Source organism: Nicotiana tomentosiformis, chromosome 4, assembly GCF_000390325.3.
Source record: "Nicotiana tomentosiformis chromosome 4, ASM39032v3, whole genome shotgun sequence".
Classification (NCBI taxonomy): Eukaryota; Viridiplantae; Streptophyta; class Magnoliopsida; order Solanales; family Solanaceae; genus Nicotiana; species Nicotiana tomentosiformis.
Window position 1 is genome coordinate 68,355,154 of NC_090815.1, and position 17,171 is coordinate 68,372,324.

The 17,171-nt window shown below is 42.9% G+C and overlaps 2 protein-coding genes across 2 annotated transcripts; both read right to left on the minus strand.

Annotated features, from left to right (window-relative positions):
• Window positions 1-8,336: 8,336 nt before the first annotated feature.
• Window positions 8,337-8,705, minus strand: LOC138909875 (uncharacterized). The gene has a single exon (XM_070201090.1). The coding sequence runs from the start codon at window positions 8,703-8,705 to the stop codon at window positions 8,337-8,339; it is 369 nt and encodes a 122-aa protein (XP_070057191.1).
• A 7,698-nt stretch (window positions 8,706-16,403) lies between these two features.
• On the minus strand, window positions 16,404-17,102 carry LOC138909876 (uncharacterized). Its single transcript, XM_070201091.1, has one exon. The coding sequence runs from the start codon at window positions 17,100-17,102 to the stop codon at window positions 16,404-16,406; it is 699 nt and encodes a 232-aa protein (XP_070057192.1).
• Window positions 17,103-17,171: the final 69 nt, after the last annotated feature.

Genomic DNA, 17,171 nt, shown 5'->3' on the forward strand with positions numbered 1-17,171 from the left:
TTCTTCAATAGCGAAAACATAGTATCTCTTGATTGCGTCCGAGTTGATGGGGTTCGTGTTGATTCTTCCATCTATTTCTTCTAAGATTAGAGCTCCACCCGATAGTGTTCGGTGAACCACGTAAGGACCTTGCCAGTTTGGTGCGAACTTTCCTTTGGCTTCCTCTTGGTGGGGAAAGATTTTCTTCAAGACCAACTGCCATGGTGCAAACTAGTGAACCTTCAAGTTTTTGTTAAATGTACTGGTCATTCTATTCTGGTAGAGCTGACCGTGGCATATTGTGTCCATTCTTTTCTCATCGATAAGCATGAGTTGCTCCTGTATGACTCGTATCCATTCTGTGTCGTCTAAATTTGCCTCTTGAATGACCCTTAAAGATGGTATTTCGACCTCTGTTGATATCAAAACTTCACTTTCGTATACTAACATATATGTCATTTCCCTAGTAGATGTCCTCATGGAGGTCCGATAACCCAATAAGGCAAAAGATAGTTTCTCGTGCCATTGCCTGTGGTTGTCTACTATCTTTCATAGAATTCCCTTGATATTCTTGTTGGCTACCTTGGCTACCCCATTCATTTGTGGTTTGTAGACTGTGAAATTGCGGTGGACGATTCTAAACTTCTCGCAGATTTCTCTCATGAGGTCGCTGTTGAGGTTAGCGGCATTGTTAGTGATGATAGACTCCGGCATTCCAAATCTGTAGGCGATGTTGTTCCGGACAAAATATGCCACTACCTTATTTGTGACGGCCTTGTAAGTAGATACCTCGACCCATTTGGTGAAATAATTGATAGCTACCAAGATGAAATGATATCCATTTTATGCGGCATGCTCTATAGGTCCAATCACGTCCATGCCTCAAGCGTCGAATCACTAGGGTGAACCCATTACGTTTAACTCATTCGGCGGAAACCATATGAAATCCCCATGAATCTGGCACTGGTGACACTTCTGTACGTAACAAATACTGTCGCTTTCCATAGTCATCCAAAAGTACCCAGCTGTCAAGCTCTTCTTGGCTAGTGTGAACCCGTTCATAAGGGTTCCACATGTCCCTGCATGTATTTCTTCTAGTAATCTGGTCGAGTCTGACTCAGACTGCCTACGTATCCAAATGGAATCAGGCTAGAACATATTTCAATTACAAAGACGACTGAATTCGATGAGGATTGCCTACGTATTCCCTTTCGAGGAAATCAAGTCGGCGTAGTTCTTGAGCAACATACAAAAGTGATATTTGGTTTTTCTATTACAAGAGAAATGAGGGAGAGAAACCAAACCCTATGTGGGTTGCCTACGTATCCCTCCGTGGGACGTCAGGCAGAACATAGTGATGTTACAGCAAAAGCTAACTTTATTATTTTCTTCAAAATAGTATCTCTGGATTGCGTCCGAGTTGATGCGCTTCATGTTGATTCTTCCATCCGTTTCTTCTAAGATTAGAGCTCCACCCGATAGTGTTCGGTGAACCACGTAAGGAACTTGCCAGTTTTGTGCGAACTTTCCTATGGCTTCCTCTTGGTGGGGAAAGATTTTCTTCAAGACCAACTGCCCTGCTGCGAATTGGCGAACCTTCAAGTTCTTGTAAAATGTACTGGCCATTCTATTCTGGTATAGCTGACCGTGGCATATTGTGTCCGTTCGTTTCTCATCGATAAGCATGAGTTCTCCTGTCTGACTCATATCCATTTTGTGTCGTCTAAATTTGCCTCTTGAATGACCCTTAAAGACGGTATTTCAACCTCTGCAGGTATCACAACTTCAGTTTCGTATACTAACATGTATGTCATTTCCCTAGTAGATGTCCTCACGGTGGTCCGATAACCCAAAAAGGCGAAAGATAGTTTCTTCTGCCTAGCTTGTGGTTGTCTACTATCTTTCGTAGAATTCTGTTGATATTCTTGTTGGCTACCATGGCTACCCCATTCATTTGTGGTTTGTAGCCTGTGGAATTGCGGTGGACGATTCTGAACTACTCGCAGATTTCTCTCATGAGGTCATTGTTGAGGTTAGCGGCATTGTAAGTGATGATGGACTCCGGTATTCCAAATCTGTGGGCGATGTTGTTCCGTACAAAATATGTCACTACCTTCTTTGTGACGGCCTTGTAAGTAGATACCTCGACCCAATTGGTGAAATAATCAATAGCTACCAAGATGAAATGATGTCCATTTGATGCGGCAGGCTCTATAGGTCCAATCACGTCCATGCCTCAAGCATCGAATCACTAGGGTGAATCCATTACGTTTAACTCATTTGGCGGAAACAAGATGAAAACCCTGTGAATCTGGCTATGGTGACACTTCTGTACGTAACGGATACTATCGCTTTCCATAGTCATCCAAATGTTTCCAGCTGTCAAGATCTTCGTAGCTAGTGTGAACCCGTTCATAAGGGGTCCGCACGTCCCTGCATGTATCTCTTTCAGTAATCTGGTCATGTCTGACTCAAACTGCCTACGTATCCAAATGGAATCAGGCCAGAACATATTTCAATTACAAAGACGACTGAATTCGATGAGGATTGCCTATGTATTCCCTTTCGAGGAAATCAAGTCGGCGTAGTTCCTGAGCAACATACAAAAGTGATATTTGGGTTTTCTATTACAAGAGAAAAGAGGGAGAGAAACTAAACCCTATGTGGGTTGCCTACGTATCCCGCCATGGGACGTCAGGTTGAACGTAGTTATGTTACAGCAAAAGCTAACTCTATTTTTTTCTTCAAACATAGTATCTCTGGATTGCGTCCGAGTTGATGGGCTTCGTGTTGATTCTTCCATCCGTTTCTTCTAAGATTAGAGCTCCACCCGATAGTGTTCGGTAAACCACGTAAGGACCTTGCCAGTTTGGTGCAAACTTGCCTTTGGTTTCCTCTTGGTGGGGAAAGATTTTCTTCAGGATCAACTGCCCTGGTGCGAAATGGCGAACCCTTAAGTTCTTTTTAAATGAACTGGCCATTCTATTCTGGTATAGCTTATCGTGGCATATTGTGTCCATTCTTTTCTCATCGATAAGCATGAGTTGCTCCTGTCTGACTCGCATCCATTCTGTGTCGTCTAAATTTGCCTCTTGAATGACCCTTAAAGACGGTATTTCGACCTCTGCAGGTATCACAACTTTAGTTTCGTATACTAACATGTATGTCATTTCCCTAGTGGATGTCCTCATGGTAGTCCGATAACCCAATAAGGTGAATGATAGTTTCTCGTGCCATTGCCTGTGGTTGTCTACTATCTTTCGTAGAATTCTCTTGATATTCTTGTTGGCTACCTTGGCTACAACATTCATTTGTGGTTTGTAGCCTGTGGAATTGCGTGGACGATTTTGAACTTCTCACAGATTTCTCTTATGAGGTTGCTGTTGAGGTTAGCGGCATTGTCAGTGATGATAGACTCCGGTATTCCAAATCTGTAGGCGATGTTTTTCCGGACAAAATATGCCACTACCTTCTTTGTGACAGCCTTGTTAGTAGATACCTCGACCCATTTGGTGAAATAATCGATAGCTACCAAGATGAAATGATGTCCATTTGATGCGGCAGGCTCTATAGGTCCAATCACGTCCATGCCTCAAGCGTCGAATCACTAGGGTGAACCCATTACGTTTAACTCATTCGGCGGAAACCAGATGAAATCCCCGTGAATCTGGCGCTAGTGACACTTCTGAACGTAACAGATACTGTCACTTTCCATAGTCATCCAAAAGTATCCAGCTGTCAAGATCTTCTTGGCTAGTGTGAACCCGTTCATAAGGGGTCCGCACGTCCCAGCATGTATTTCTTCCAGTAATCTGGTTGAGTCTGACTCAGACTGCCTACGTATCCAAATGGAATCAGGCCAGAACGTATTTCAATTACAAAGATGACTGCATCCGATGAGGATTGCCTAAGTATTCCCTTTCGAGGAAATAAAGTCGGCGTAGTTCCTGAGCAACATACAAAAGTGATATTTGGTTTTTCTATTACAAGAGAAAAGAGGGAGAGAAACCAAACCCTATGGGGGTTGCCTACGTATTCCTCTGTGGGACGTCAGGATGAACATAGTTTTGTTACAGCAAAAGCTAACTCTATTATTTTCTTCAAAACATAGTATCTCTGGATTGTGTCCGAGTTGATAGGCTTCGTGTTGATTCTTCCATCCATTTCTTCCAAGATTAGAGCTCCACCCGATAGTGTTCGGTGAACCACATAAAGACCTTACCAGTTTGGTGCAAACTTTCCTTTGGCTTCCTCTTGGTGGGGAAAGGTTTTCTTCAAGACCAACTGCCCTGGTGCTAACTGGCGAACCTTCAAGTTCTTGTTAAATGCACTGGCCATTCTATTCTGGTATAGCTGACCATGGCATATTGTGTCCATTCTCTTCTCATCGATAAGCAAGAGTTGCTCTTGTCTGAATCGTATCCATTTTGTGTCGTCTAAATTTGCTTCTTGAATGACCCTTAAAGACGGTATTTCGACCTCTACAGGTATCGCAACTTCAGTTTCGTATACTAACATGTATGTTATTTCCCTAGTAGATGTCCTCATGGTGGTTCGATAACCCAATAGGGCAAAAGATAGTTTCTCCTGCCATTGCCTGTGGTTGTCTACTATCTTTCATAGAATTCTCTTGATATTCTTGTTGGCTACCTTGGCTACCCCATTCATTTATGGTTTGTAGCCAGTGGAATTGCGGTGGACGATTCTAAACTTCTCGCAGATTTCTCTCATGAGGTCGCTGTTGAGGTTATCGGCATTGTAAGTGATGATGGACTCCGGTATTCCAAATCTGTAGGCGATGTTGTTTCGGACAAAATATGCCACTACCTTCTTTGTGACGGCCTTGTAAGTAGATACCTCGACCCAATTGGTGAAATAATCAATAGCTACCAAGATGAAATGATGTCCATTTGATGCGGCAGGCTCTATAGGTCCAATCACGTTCATGCCTCAAGCATCGAATCACTAGGGTGAACCCATTACGTTTAACTCATTCGGCGAAAACAAGATGAAAACCCGTGAATCTGGCTATGGTGACACTTCTGCACGTAACGGATACTATCGCTTTCCATAGTTATCCAAATGTTTCCAGCTGTCAAGATCTCCGTAGCTAGTGTGAACCCGTTCATAAGGGGTCCGCACGTCCCTGCATGTATCTCTTTCAGTAATCTGGCCGTGTCTGACTCAAACTGCCTACGTATCCAAATGGAATCAGGCCAGAACATATTTCAATTACAAAGACGACTGAATCCGGTAAGGATTGCCTACGTAATCCCTTTCGAGGAAATCAAGTCGGCGTAGTTCCTGAGCAACATACAAAAGTGATATTTGGGTTTTCTATTACAAGAGAAAAGAGGGAGAAAAACCAAACCCTATATGGGTTGCCTACGTATCCCTCAGTGGGAAGTTAGGCTAAACGTAGTTATGTTACAGCAAAATCTAACTCTATTTGTTTCTTCAAACATAGTATCTCTTGATTGCGTTCAAGTTGATGGGCTTCGTGTTGATTCTTCCATCCGTTTCTTCTAAGATTAGAGTTCCACCCGATAGTGTTCGGTGAACCACGTAAGGACCTTGCCAGTTTGGTGCGAACTTTCCTTTAGCTTCCTCTTGGTGGGGAAAGGTTTTCTTCAAGACCAACTGCCCAGGTGCAAACTGGTGAACCTTCAAGTTCTTGTTAAATGCACTGGCCATTCTATTCTAGTATAGCTGACCGTGGCATATTGTGTCCATTCTTTTCTCATCGATAAGCATGAGTTGCTCCTTTCTGACTCGTATCCATTCTGTGTCGTCTAAATTTGCCTCTTGAATGACCCTTAAAGACGGTATTTCGACCTCAGCAGGTATTCGTATACTAACATGTATGTCATTTACCTAGTGGATGTCCTCATGTTGCTCCGATAATCCAATAAGGTGAAAGATAGTTTCTCGTGCCATTGCCTATGGTTGTCTACAATCTTTCGTAGATTTCTCTTGATATTCTTATTGGCTACCTTGGCTACCCCATTCATTTGTGGTTTGTAGCCTATGGAATTGCGGTGGACGACTATAAAGTTCTTGCAGATTTCTCTCATGAGGTCGCAGTTGAGGTTAGCGGCATTGTAAGTGATGATGGACTCCGGTATTCCAAATCTGTAGGCGATGTTGTTCCGGATGAAATATGCCACTACCTTCTTTGTGACGGACTTATTAGTAGATACCTCGACCCATTTGGTGAAATAATCGATAGCTACCAAGATATAATGATGTCCATTTGATGTGGCAGGCTCTATAGGTCCAATCACGTCCATGTCTCAAGCATCGAATCACTAGGGTGAACCCATTACGTTTAACTCATTCGGTGGAAACTAGATGAAATCCCCGTGAATCTGGCACTGGTGACACTTCTGTACGTAACGGATACTGTCGCTTTCCATATTCATCCAAAAGTATCCAGCTGTTAAGATCTTCTTGGCTAGTGTGAACCCGTTCATAAGGGGTCCGCACGTCCCTGCATGTATTTCTCCTAGTAATCTGGTCGAGTCTGACTCAGACTGCCTACGTATCCAAATGGAATCAGGCCAGAACGTATTTCAATTACAAAGACGACTGAATCCGATGAGGATTGCCTATGTATTCCCGTTCGAGGAAATCAAGTCGGCGTAGTTCCTGAGCAACATACAAAAGTGATATTTGGTTTTTCTATTACAAGAGAAAAGAGGGAGAGAAACCAAACCCTATGTGGGCTGCCTACGTATCCCTCCGTGGGACGTCAGGCTGAACATAGTTATGTTACAGCAAAAGCTAACTCTATTATTTTCTTCAAACCTATTATCTCTTGATTACGTTCGAGTTGATGGGCTTCGTGTTGATTCTTCCATCCGTTTCTTCTAAGATTAGAGCTCCACCCGTTAGTGTTCGGTGAACCACGTAAAGACCTTACCAGTTTAGTGCAAACTTTCCTTTGGCTTCCTCTTGGTGGGGAAAGGTTTTCTTCAAGACCAACTGCCCTGGTGCGAACTAGCGAACCTTCAAGTTCTTGTTAAATGCACTGGCCATTCCATTGTGGTATAGCTGACCGTGGCATATTATGTCCATTCTCTTCTCATCGATAAGCATGAGTTCCTCCTGTCTGACTCGTATCCATTCTGTGTCGTCTAAATTTGCCTCTTGAATGACCCTTAAAGACGGTATTTCGACCTCTGCAGGTATCACAACTTCAGTTTCGTATACTAACATGTATGTTATTTCCCTAGTAGATGTCCTCATGGTGGTCTGATAACCCAATAAGGCAAAAGATAGTTTTTCGTGCCATTGCATGTGGTTGTCTACTATCTTTCGTAGAATTCTCTTGATATTCTTGTTGGCTACCTTGGCTATCCCATTCATATGTGGTTTGTAGCCTGTGGAATTGCGGTGGACGATTCTAAACTTCTCGCAGATTTCTCTCATGAGGTCGCTGTTGAGGTTAGCGGCATTGTAAGTGATGATGGACTCCGATATTCCAAATCTGTAGGCGATGTTGTTGCGGACAAAATATGCCACTACCTTCTTTGTGACGGCGTTGTAAGTAGATACCCCGACCCATTTGGTGAAATAATCAATAGCTACCAAGATAAAATGATGTCCATTTGATGCGGCAGGCTCTATAGGTCCAATCACGTCCATGCCTCAAGCATCGAATCACTAGGGTGAAACCATTACGTTTAACTCATTCGGCAGAAACCAGATGAAATCCCCGTGAATCTGGCACTGATGACACTTCTGTACGTAACGGATACTGTAGCTTTCCATAGTCATCCAAAAGTATCCAGCTGTCAAGATCTTCTTGGCTAGTGTGAACCCGTTCATAAGGGGTCCACACGTCCCTACATGTATTTCTTCCAGTAATCCGGTCGAGTCTGGCTCAGACTGCCTATGTATCCAAATGGAATCAGGCTAGAACATATTTCAATTACAAAGACGATTAAATCCGATGAGGATTGCCTACGTAATCCCTATCGAGGAAATCAAGTCGGCGTAGTTCCTGAGCAACATACAAAACTGATATTTGGTTTTTCTATTACAAGAGAAAAGAGGGAGAGAAGCCAAACCCTATATGGGTTGCCTACGTATCCCTCAGTGGGAAGTCAGGCTGAACGTAGTTATATTACAGCAAAACCTAACTCTATTTTTTTTCTTCAAACATAGTATCTCTTGATTGCGTCCGAGTTGATGGGCTTCGTGTTGATTCTTCCATCCGTTTCTTCTAAGATTAGAGCTCCACCCGATAGTGTTCATTGAACCACGTAAGGACCTTGCCAGTTTGGTGCGAACTTTCCTTTGGCTTCCTCTTTGTGGGGAAATATTTTCTTCAAGACCAACTTCCCTGGTGTGAACTAGCGAACCTTCAAGTTCTTGTTAAATGCACTTGCCATTCTATTCTGGTATAGCTGACCGTGGCATATTGTGTCCATTCTTTTCTCATCGATAAGCATGAGTTGCTCCTGTCTGACTCGTATCCATTCTGTGTCGTCTATATTTTCCTCTTGAATGACCCTTAAAGACGGTATTTCGAACTCTGCAGGTATCACAACTTCAGTTTCGTATACTAACATGTATGTCATTTCCCTAGTAGATGTCCTCATGGTGGTCCGATAACCCAATAAGGCAAAAGATATTTTCTCGTGCCATTGCCTGTGGTTGTCTACAATCTTTCGTAGAATTCTCTTGATATTCTTGTTGGCTACCTTGGCTACCTCATTCATTTATGGTTTGTAGCTTGTGGAATTGCGGTGGATGATTCTGAACTTCTCGCAGATTTCTCTCATGAGGCCGCTGTTGAAGTTAGCGGCATTGTAAGTGATGATAGACTCCGATATTCCAAATTTGTAGGCGATGTTGTTCCGGACTAAATATGCCACTACCTTCTTTGTGACGGCCTGGTAAGCAGATACCTAGACCCATTTGGTGAAATAATCGATAGCTAGCAAGATGCAATGATGTCCATTTGATGCGGTAGGCTCTATAGGTCCAATCACGTCCATGCCTCAAGCATCGAATCACTAGGGTGAACCCATTACGTTTAACTCATTCGGCGAAAACCAGATGAAATCCCCATGAATCTGGCAATGGTGACACTTCTGTACGTAACGGATACTGTCAATTTCCAAAGTCATCCAAAAGTATCCAGCTGTCAAGATCTTTATGGCTAGTGTGAACCCGTCAATAAGAGGACCGCACGTTCCTACTTGTATTTCTTCCAGTAATCTGGTCGAGTCTTGCTCAGACTGCCTACGTATCCAAATGGAATCAGGCTAGAATGTATTTCAATTACAAAGAAAACTGAATCCGATGAGGATTGCCTACGTAATCCCTTTCGAGGAAATCAAGTCGGCGTAGTTCCTGAGCAATATACAAAAGTGATATTTGGTTTTTCAATTACAGGAGAAAAGAGGGAGAGAAACCAAACCCTATATGGGTTGCCTACGTATCCCTCAATGGGAAGTCAGGCTGAACGTAGTTATGTTACAGCAAAAGCTAACTCTATTTTTTTCTTCAAACATACTATCTCTTGATTGCGTCCAAGTTGATGGGCTTCGTGTTGATTCTTCCATCCGGTTCTTCTAAGTTTAGAGCTCTACCCGATAGTGTTCGGTGAACCACGTAAGGACCTTGCCAGTTTGGTGCAAACTTTCCTTTGGCTTCCTCTTGGTGGGGAAAGGTTTTCTTCAAGACCAACTACCCTGGTGCGAACTGGCGAACCTTCAAGTTCTTGTTAAATGCACTGGCCATTCTATTCTGGTATAGCTGACCGTGGCATATTATGTCCATTCTCTTCTTATCGATAAGCATGAGTTGCTCCTGTCTGACTCGTATCCATTCTGTGTCGTCTAAATTTGCCTCTTGAATGACCCTTAAAGACGGTATTTCCACCTCTGCAGGTATCACAACTTCAATTTCGTATACTAACATGTATGTCATTTCCCTAGTAGATATCCTCATGGTGGTCCGATAAACCAATAAGGCGTAAGATAGTTTTTCGTGCCATTGCCTGTGGTTGTCTACTATCTTTCGTAGAATTCTCTTGACATTCTTGTTGGCTACCTTGGCTACCTCATTCATTTGTGGTTTGTAGCCTGTGGAATTGCGGTGGACGATTCTAAACTTCTCGCAGATTTCTCTCATGAGGTCGCTGTTGAGGTTAGCGGCATTGTAAGTGATGATGGACTCCGGTATTCCAAATTTGTAGACGATGTTGTTCCGGACAAAATATGCCACTACCTTCTTTGTGACGGCCTTGTAAGTAGGTACCTCGACCCATTTGGTGAAATAATCGATAGCTACTAAGATTAAATGATGTCCATTTGATGCTGCAGGCTCTATAGGTCCAATCACGTCCATGCCTCAAGCATTGAATCACTAGGGTGAATCCATTACGTTTAACTTATTCGGCGGAAACCAGATGAAATCCCCATGAATCTTGCACTGGTGACACTTCTGAACGTAACGGATACTGTCAATTTCCATAGTCATCCAAAAGTATCCAGCTGTCAAGATCTTTATGGCTAGTGTGAACCCGTCAATAAGGGGACCGCACGTTCCTACTTGTATTTCTTCCAGTAATCTGGTCGAGTCTTGCTCAGACTGCCTACGTATCCAAATGGAATCAGGCTAGAATGTATTTCAATTACAAAGACGATTGAATCCGATGAGGATTGCCTACGTAATCCCTTTCGAGGAAATCAAGTGGGCGTAGTTCCTGAGCAACATGCAAAACTGATATTTGGTTTTTCTATTACAAGAGAAAAGAGGGAGAGAAACCAAACCCTATATGGGTTGCCTACGTATCCCTCAGTGGGAAGTCACGCTTAACGTAGTTATGTTACAGCAAAAGCTAACTCTATTTTATTCTTCAAACATAGTATCTCTTGATTGCATCCGAGTTGATGGGCTTCGTGTTGATTCTTCACTCCGTTTCTTCTAAGATTAGAGCTCCACTCGATAGTGTCCAGTGAACCACGTAAGGACCTTGCCAGTTTGGTGCAAACTTTCCTTTGGCTTCCTCTTGGTGGGGAAAGATTTTCTTCAAGTCCAATTTCCCTGGTGCGAACTGGCGAACCTTCAAGTTCTTGTTAAATGCACTTGCCATTCTATTCTAGTATAGCTGACCGTGGCATATTGTGTCCATTCTTTTGTCATCAATAATCATGAGTTGCTCCTTTCTGACTCGTATCCATTCTGTGTCGTCTAAATTTGCCTCTTGAATGACCCTTAAAGACGGTATTTTTACCTCTACAGGTATCGCAACTTCAGTTTCGTATACTAACATGTATGTTATTTCCATAGTAGATGTCCTCATGGTGGTCCGATAACCCAATAGGGCAAAAGATAGTTTCTTATGCCATTGCCTGTGGTTGTCTACTATCTTTCGTAGAATTCTCTTGATATTCTTGTTGGCTACCTTGGCTACCCCATTCATTTATGGTTTGTAGCCAGTGGAATTGTGGTAGACGATTCTAAACTTCTCGCAGATTTCTCTCATGAGGTTGCTGTTGAGGTTAGCGGCATTGTAAGTGATGATGGACTCCGTTATTCCAAATCTGTAGGCGATGTTGCTCCGGAAAAAATATGCCACTACCTTCTTTGTGACGGCCTTGTAAGTAGATACCTCAACCCATTTGGTGAAATAATCGATAGCTACCAAGATGAAATGATGTCCATTTGATGCGGCAGGCTCTATAGGTCCAATCACATCCATGCCTCAAGCATCGAATCACTAGGGTGAACCCATTACGTTTAACTCCTTCGGCGGAAACCAGATGAAATCCCCGTGAATCTGGCACTGATGACACTTCTGCACGTAACAGATACTGTCGCTTGTCATAGTCATCCAAAAGTATCCAGCTGTCAAGATCTTCTTGGCTAGTGTGATTCCGTTTATAAGGGGTCTGCACATCCCTGCATGTATTTCTTCCAGTAATCTGGTCGAGTCTGGCTTAGACTGCCTACGTATCCAAATGGAATCAGGCTAGAACGTATTTCAATTACAAAGACGACTGAATCCGATAAGGATTGCCTACGTAATCCCTTTCGAGGAAATCAAGTCGGCGTAGTTCCTGAGCAACATAAAAAACTGATATTTGTTTTTTCTATTACAAGAGAAAAGAGGGAGAGAAACAAAACCCTATATGGGTTGCCTACGTATCCCTAAGTGGGAAGTCAGGCTGAACGTAGTTATGTTACAGCAAAAGCTAACTCTATTTGTTTCTTCAAACATAGTATCTCTTGATTGCGTTCGAGTTGATGGCCTTCGTGTTGATTCTCCCATCCATTTCTTCTAAGATTAGAGTTCCACTCGATAGTGTTCGGTGAACCACGAAAGGACCTTGCCAGTTTGGTGCGAACTTACCTTTGGCTTCCTCTTGGTGGGGAAAGGTTTTCTTCAAGACCAACTGCCCTGGTGCAAACTGGCGAATCTTCAAGTTCTTGTTAAATGCACTGGCCATTCTATTCTAGTATAGCTGAACGTTGCATATTGTGTCCATTCTTTTCTCATCGATAAGCATGAGTTGCTCCTTTCTGACTCGTATCCATTCTGTGTCATCTAAATTTGCCTCTTGAATGACCCTTAAAGACGGTATTTCAACCTCTACAGGTATTCGTATACTAACATGTATGTCATTTACCTAGTGGATGTCCTCATGGTGCTCCTATTATCCAATAAGGTGAAAGATAGTTTCTCGTGCCATTGCCTGTCATTGTCTACTATCTTTCGTATATTTCTCCTGATATTCTTGTTGGCTACCTTATCTACCCCATTCATTTGTGGTTTGTAGCCTGTGGAATTGCGGTGGACGATTATGAACTTCTCGCAGATTTCTCTCATGAGGTCGCTGTTGAGGTTAGCGGCATTGTACGTGATGATGGATTCTGATATTCCAAATCTGTAGGCGATGTTTTTTCGGACAAAATATGCCACTACCTTCTTTGTGACGGACTTATTAGTAGATACCTTGACCCATTTGGTGAAATAATCGATAGCTACCAAGATGCAATGATGTCCATTTGATGCGGCAGGCTCTATAGGTCCAATCATGTCCATGTCTCAAGCATCGAATCACTAGGGTGAACCCATTACGTTTAACTCATTCAGCGGAAACCAGATGAAATCCCCGTGAATCTGGCACTAGTGACACTTCTGTACGTAACGGATATTGTCGCTTTCCATATTCATCCAAAAGTATCCAGCTGTTAAGATCTTCTTGGCTAGTGTGAACCCGTTCATAAGGGGTCTGCACATCCCTGCATGTATTTCTTCCAGTAATCTGGTCGAGTCTGACTCAGACTGCCTATGTATCCAAATGGAATCAGGCCAGAATGTATTTCAATTAGAAAGACGACTGAATCCGATGAGGATTGCCTACGTATTCCCTTTCGAGGAAATCAAGTCGGCGTAGTTCCTGAGCAACATACAAAAGTTATATTTGGTTTTCTATTACAAGAGAAAAGAGGGAGAGAAACCAAACCCTATGTGGGTAGCCTATGAATCCCTCCGTGGGACGTCAGGCTGAACATAGTTATGTTACAGCAAAAGCTAACTCTATTATTTTCTTCAAACATATTATCTCTTGATTACGTCCGAGTTGATGGGCTTCGTGTTGATTCTTCCATCTGTTTCTTCTAAGATTGGAGCTCCACCCGATAGTGTTCGGTGAACCACGTAAAGACCTTACCAGTTTGGTGCGAACTTTCCTTTGGCTTCCTCTTGGTGGGGAAAGGTTTTCTTCAAGACCAACTGCCCTGGTGCGAACTGGCGAACCTTTATGTTCTTGTTAAATGCACTGGCCATTCTATTCTGGTATAGCTGACCGTGGCATATTATGTCCATTCTCTTCTCATCGATAAGCATGAGTTGCTCCTGTCTGACTCGTATCCATTCTGTGTCATCTAAATTTGCCTCTTAAATGACCCTTAAAGACAGTATTTCGACCTCTGTAGGTATCGCAACTTCAGTTTCGTATACTCACATGTATGTTATTTCCCTAGTAGATGTCCTCATGGTGGTCCGATAACCCAATAAGGCGAAAGATAGATTTTCGTGCTATTGCCTGTGGTTGTCTACTATCTTTTGTAGAATTCTCTTGATATTCTTGTTGGCTACCTTGGCTACCCCATTCATTTGTGGTTTGTAGCCTGTAGAATTGCGGTGGACGATTCTAAACTTCTCGCCGATTTCTCTCATGAGGTCGTTGTTGAGGTTAGCGGCATTGTAAGTGATGATGGACTCCGGTATTCCAAATCTGTAGGCGATGTTTTTCCGTACAAAATATGCCACTACCTTCTTTGTGACGGCCTTGTAAGTAGATACCTCGACCCAATTGGTGAAATAATCGATAGCTACCAAGATGAAATGATGTCCATTTGATGCGGCAGGCTCTATAGGTCCAATCACGTCCATGCCTCAAGCATCGAATCACTAGGGTGAATCCATTACGTTTAACTCATTCGGCGGAAACCAGATGAAATCCCCATGAATCTGGCACTGGTGACACTTCTGTACGTAACGGATACTGTCGCTATCCATAGTCATCCAAAAGTATCTAGCAGTCAAGATCTTCTTGGCTAGTGTGAACCCATTCATAAGGGGTCTGCACGTCCCTACATGTATTTCTCCCAGTAATCTGGTCGAGTCTGGCTCAGACTGCCTACGTATCCAAATGGAATCAGGCCAGAATGTATTTCAATTACAAAGACGACTGAATCCGATGAGGATTGCCTACGTAATCCCTTTCGAGGAAATCAAGTTGGCATTGTTCCTGAGCAACATACAAAACTGATATTTGGTTTTTCTATTACAAGAAAAAAGAGGGAGAGAAACCAAACCCTATATGGGTTGCCTACGTATCCCTCAGTGGGAAGTCACGCTGAACGTAGTTATGTTACAGCAAAAGCTAACTCTATTTTTTTCTTCAAACATAGTATCTCTTGATTGCATCCGAGTTGATGGGCTTCGTGTTGATTCATCCATCTGTTTCTTCTAAGATTAGAGCTCCACCCGATAGTGTTCAGTGAACCACGTGAGGACCTTGCCAGTTTGGTGCAAACTTTCCTTTTGCTTCCTCTTGGTGGGGAAAGATTTCTTCAAGACCAACTGCCCTGGTGCGAACTGGCGAACCATCAAGTTCTTGTTAAATGCACTGGCCATTCTATTCTAGTATAGCTGACCGTGGCATATTGTGTCCATTCTTTTCTCATCGATAAGCACGAGTTGCTCCTTTCTGACTCGTATCCATTCTGTGTCGTCTAAATTTGCCTCTTGAATGACCCTTAAAGACGGTATTTCGACCTCTACAGGTATCGCAACTTCAGTTTTGTATATTAACATGTATGTTATTTCCCTAGTAGATGTCCTCATGGTGGTCCGATAACCCAATAGGGCAAAAGAAAGTTTCTCGTACCATTGCCTGTGGTTATCTACTATCTTTCGTAAAATTCTCTTGATATTCTTGTCGGCTACCCAAATCATTTATGGTTTATAGCCAGTGGAATTGCAGTGGACGATTCTAAACTTCTTGCAGATTTCTCTCATGAGGTTGCTGTTAAGGTTAGCGGCATTATAAGTGATGATGGACTCCGGTATTCCAAATCTGTAGGTGATGTTGTTCCGGACAAAATATGCCACTACCTTCTTTGTGACGGCCTTGTAAGTAGATACCTCGACCCATTTGGTGAAATAATCGATAGCTACCAAGATGAAATGATGTCCATTTGATGCGGCACGCTCTATAGGTCCAATCACATCCATGCCATAAGCATCGAATCACTAGGGTGAATCCATTACGTTTAACTCATTCGGCGGAAACCAGATGAAATCCCCATGAATCTGGCACTGGTGACACTTCTGTACGTAACGGACACTGTCGCTTTCCATAGTCATCCAAAAGTATCCAGCTGTCAAGATCTTCTTGGCTAGTGTGAACCCATTCATAAGGGGTCCGCACGTCCCTGCATGTATTTCTTCCAGTAATTTGGTCGAGTCTGGCTCAAACTGCCTACATATCCAAATGGAACCATGCCAGAACATATTTCAATTACAAAGACGACTGAATCCGATGAGGATTGCCTACGTAATCCCTTTCGAGGAAATCAAGTCGGCGTAATTCTTGAGCAACATACAAAAGTGATATTTGGTTTTTCTATTATAAGAGAAAAGAGGGAGAGAAACCAAACCCTATATGGGTTGCCTATGTATCCCTCAGTGGGAAGTCACGCTGAACGTAGTTATGTTACAGCAAAAGCTAACTCTATTTTATTCTTCAAACATAGTATCTCTTGATTGCGTCCGAGTTGATGGGCTTCATGTTGATTCTTCCAACCGTTTCTTCTAAGATTAGAGCTCCACCTGATAGTGTTCGGTGAACCACGTAAGGACCTTGCCAGTTTGGTGCGAACTTTCCTTTGGCTTACTCTTGGTGGGGAAAGATTTTCTTCAAGACCAACTGCCATGGTGCGAACTGGCGAACCTTCAAGTTCTTGTTAAATGCACTGGCCATTCTATTCTGGTATAGCTGACCGTGGCATATTGTTTCCATTCTTTTCTCATCGATAAGCATGAGTTGCTCCTGTCTGAATCGTATCCATTCTGTGTCGTCTAAATTTGCCTCTTGAATGACCCTTAAAGACGGTATTTCAAACTCTGCAGGTATCACAACTTCAGTTTCGTATACTAACATGTATGTCATTTCCCTAGTAGATGTCCTCATGGTGGTCCGATAACCCAATAAGGCGTAAGATAGTTTCTCGTGCCATTGCATGTGGTTGTCTACTATCTTTCGTAGAATTCTCTTGATATTCTTGTTGGCTACCTTGGCTACCCCATTCATTTGTGGTTTGTAGCCTTTGGAATTGCGGTGGACGATTCTAAACTTCTTGCAGATTTCTCTCATGAGGTCGTTGTTGAGGTTAGCGACATTGTAAGTAATGATAGACTCCGGTATTCCAAATCTGTAGGCGATGTTGTTCCGGACAAAATATGCCACTACCTTCTTTGTGACGGCCTTGTAAGTAGATACCTCGACCCATTTGGTGAAATAATCGATAGCTACCAAGATGAAATGATGCCCATTTGATGCGGCAGGCTCTATAGGTCCAATCACATCCATGCCTCAAGCGTTGAATCACTAGGGTGAACCCATTACGTTTAACTCATTCGGCGGAAACCAGATGAAATC

What these genes read in the sequence shown, in the direction of transcription:
- LOC138909876 (XM_070201091.1), bottom strand. Translation starts at nt 17,102, where the DNA reads ATGGATGTGATTGGACCTATAGAGCCTGCCGCATCAAATGGGCATCAT.
- LOC138909875 (XM_070201090.1), bottom strand. Translation starts at nt 8,705, where the DNA reads ATGAATGAGGTAGCCAAGGTAGCCAACAAGAATATCAAGAGAATTCTA.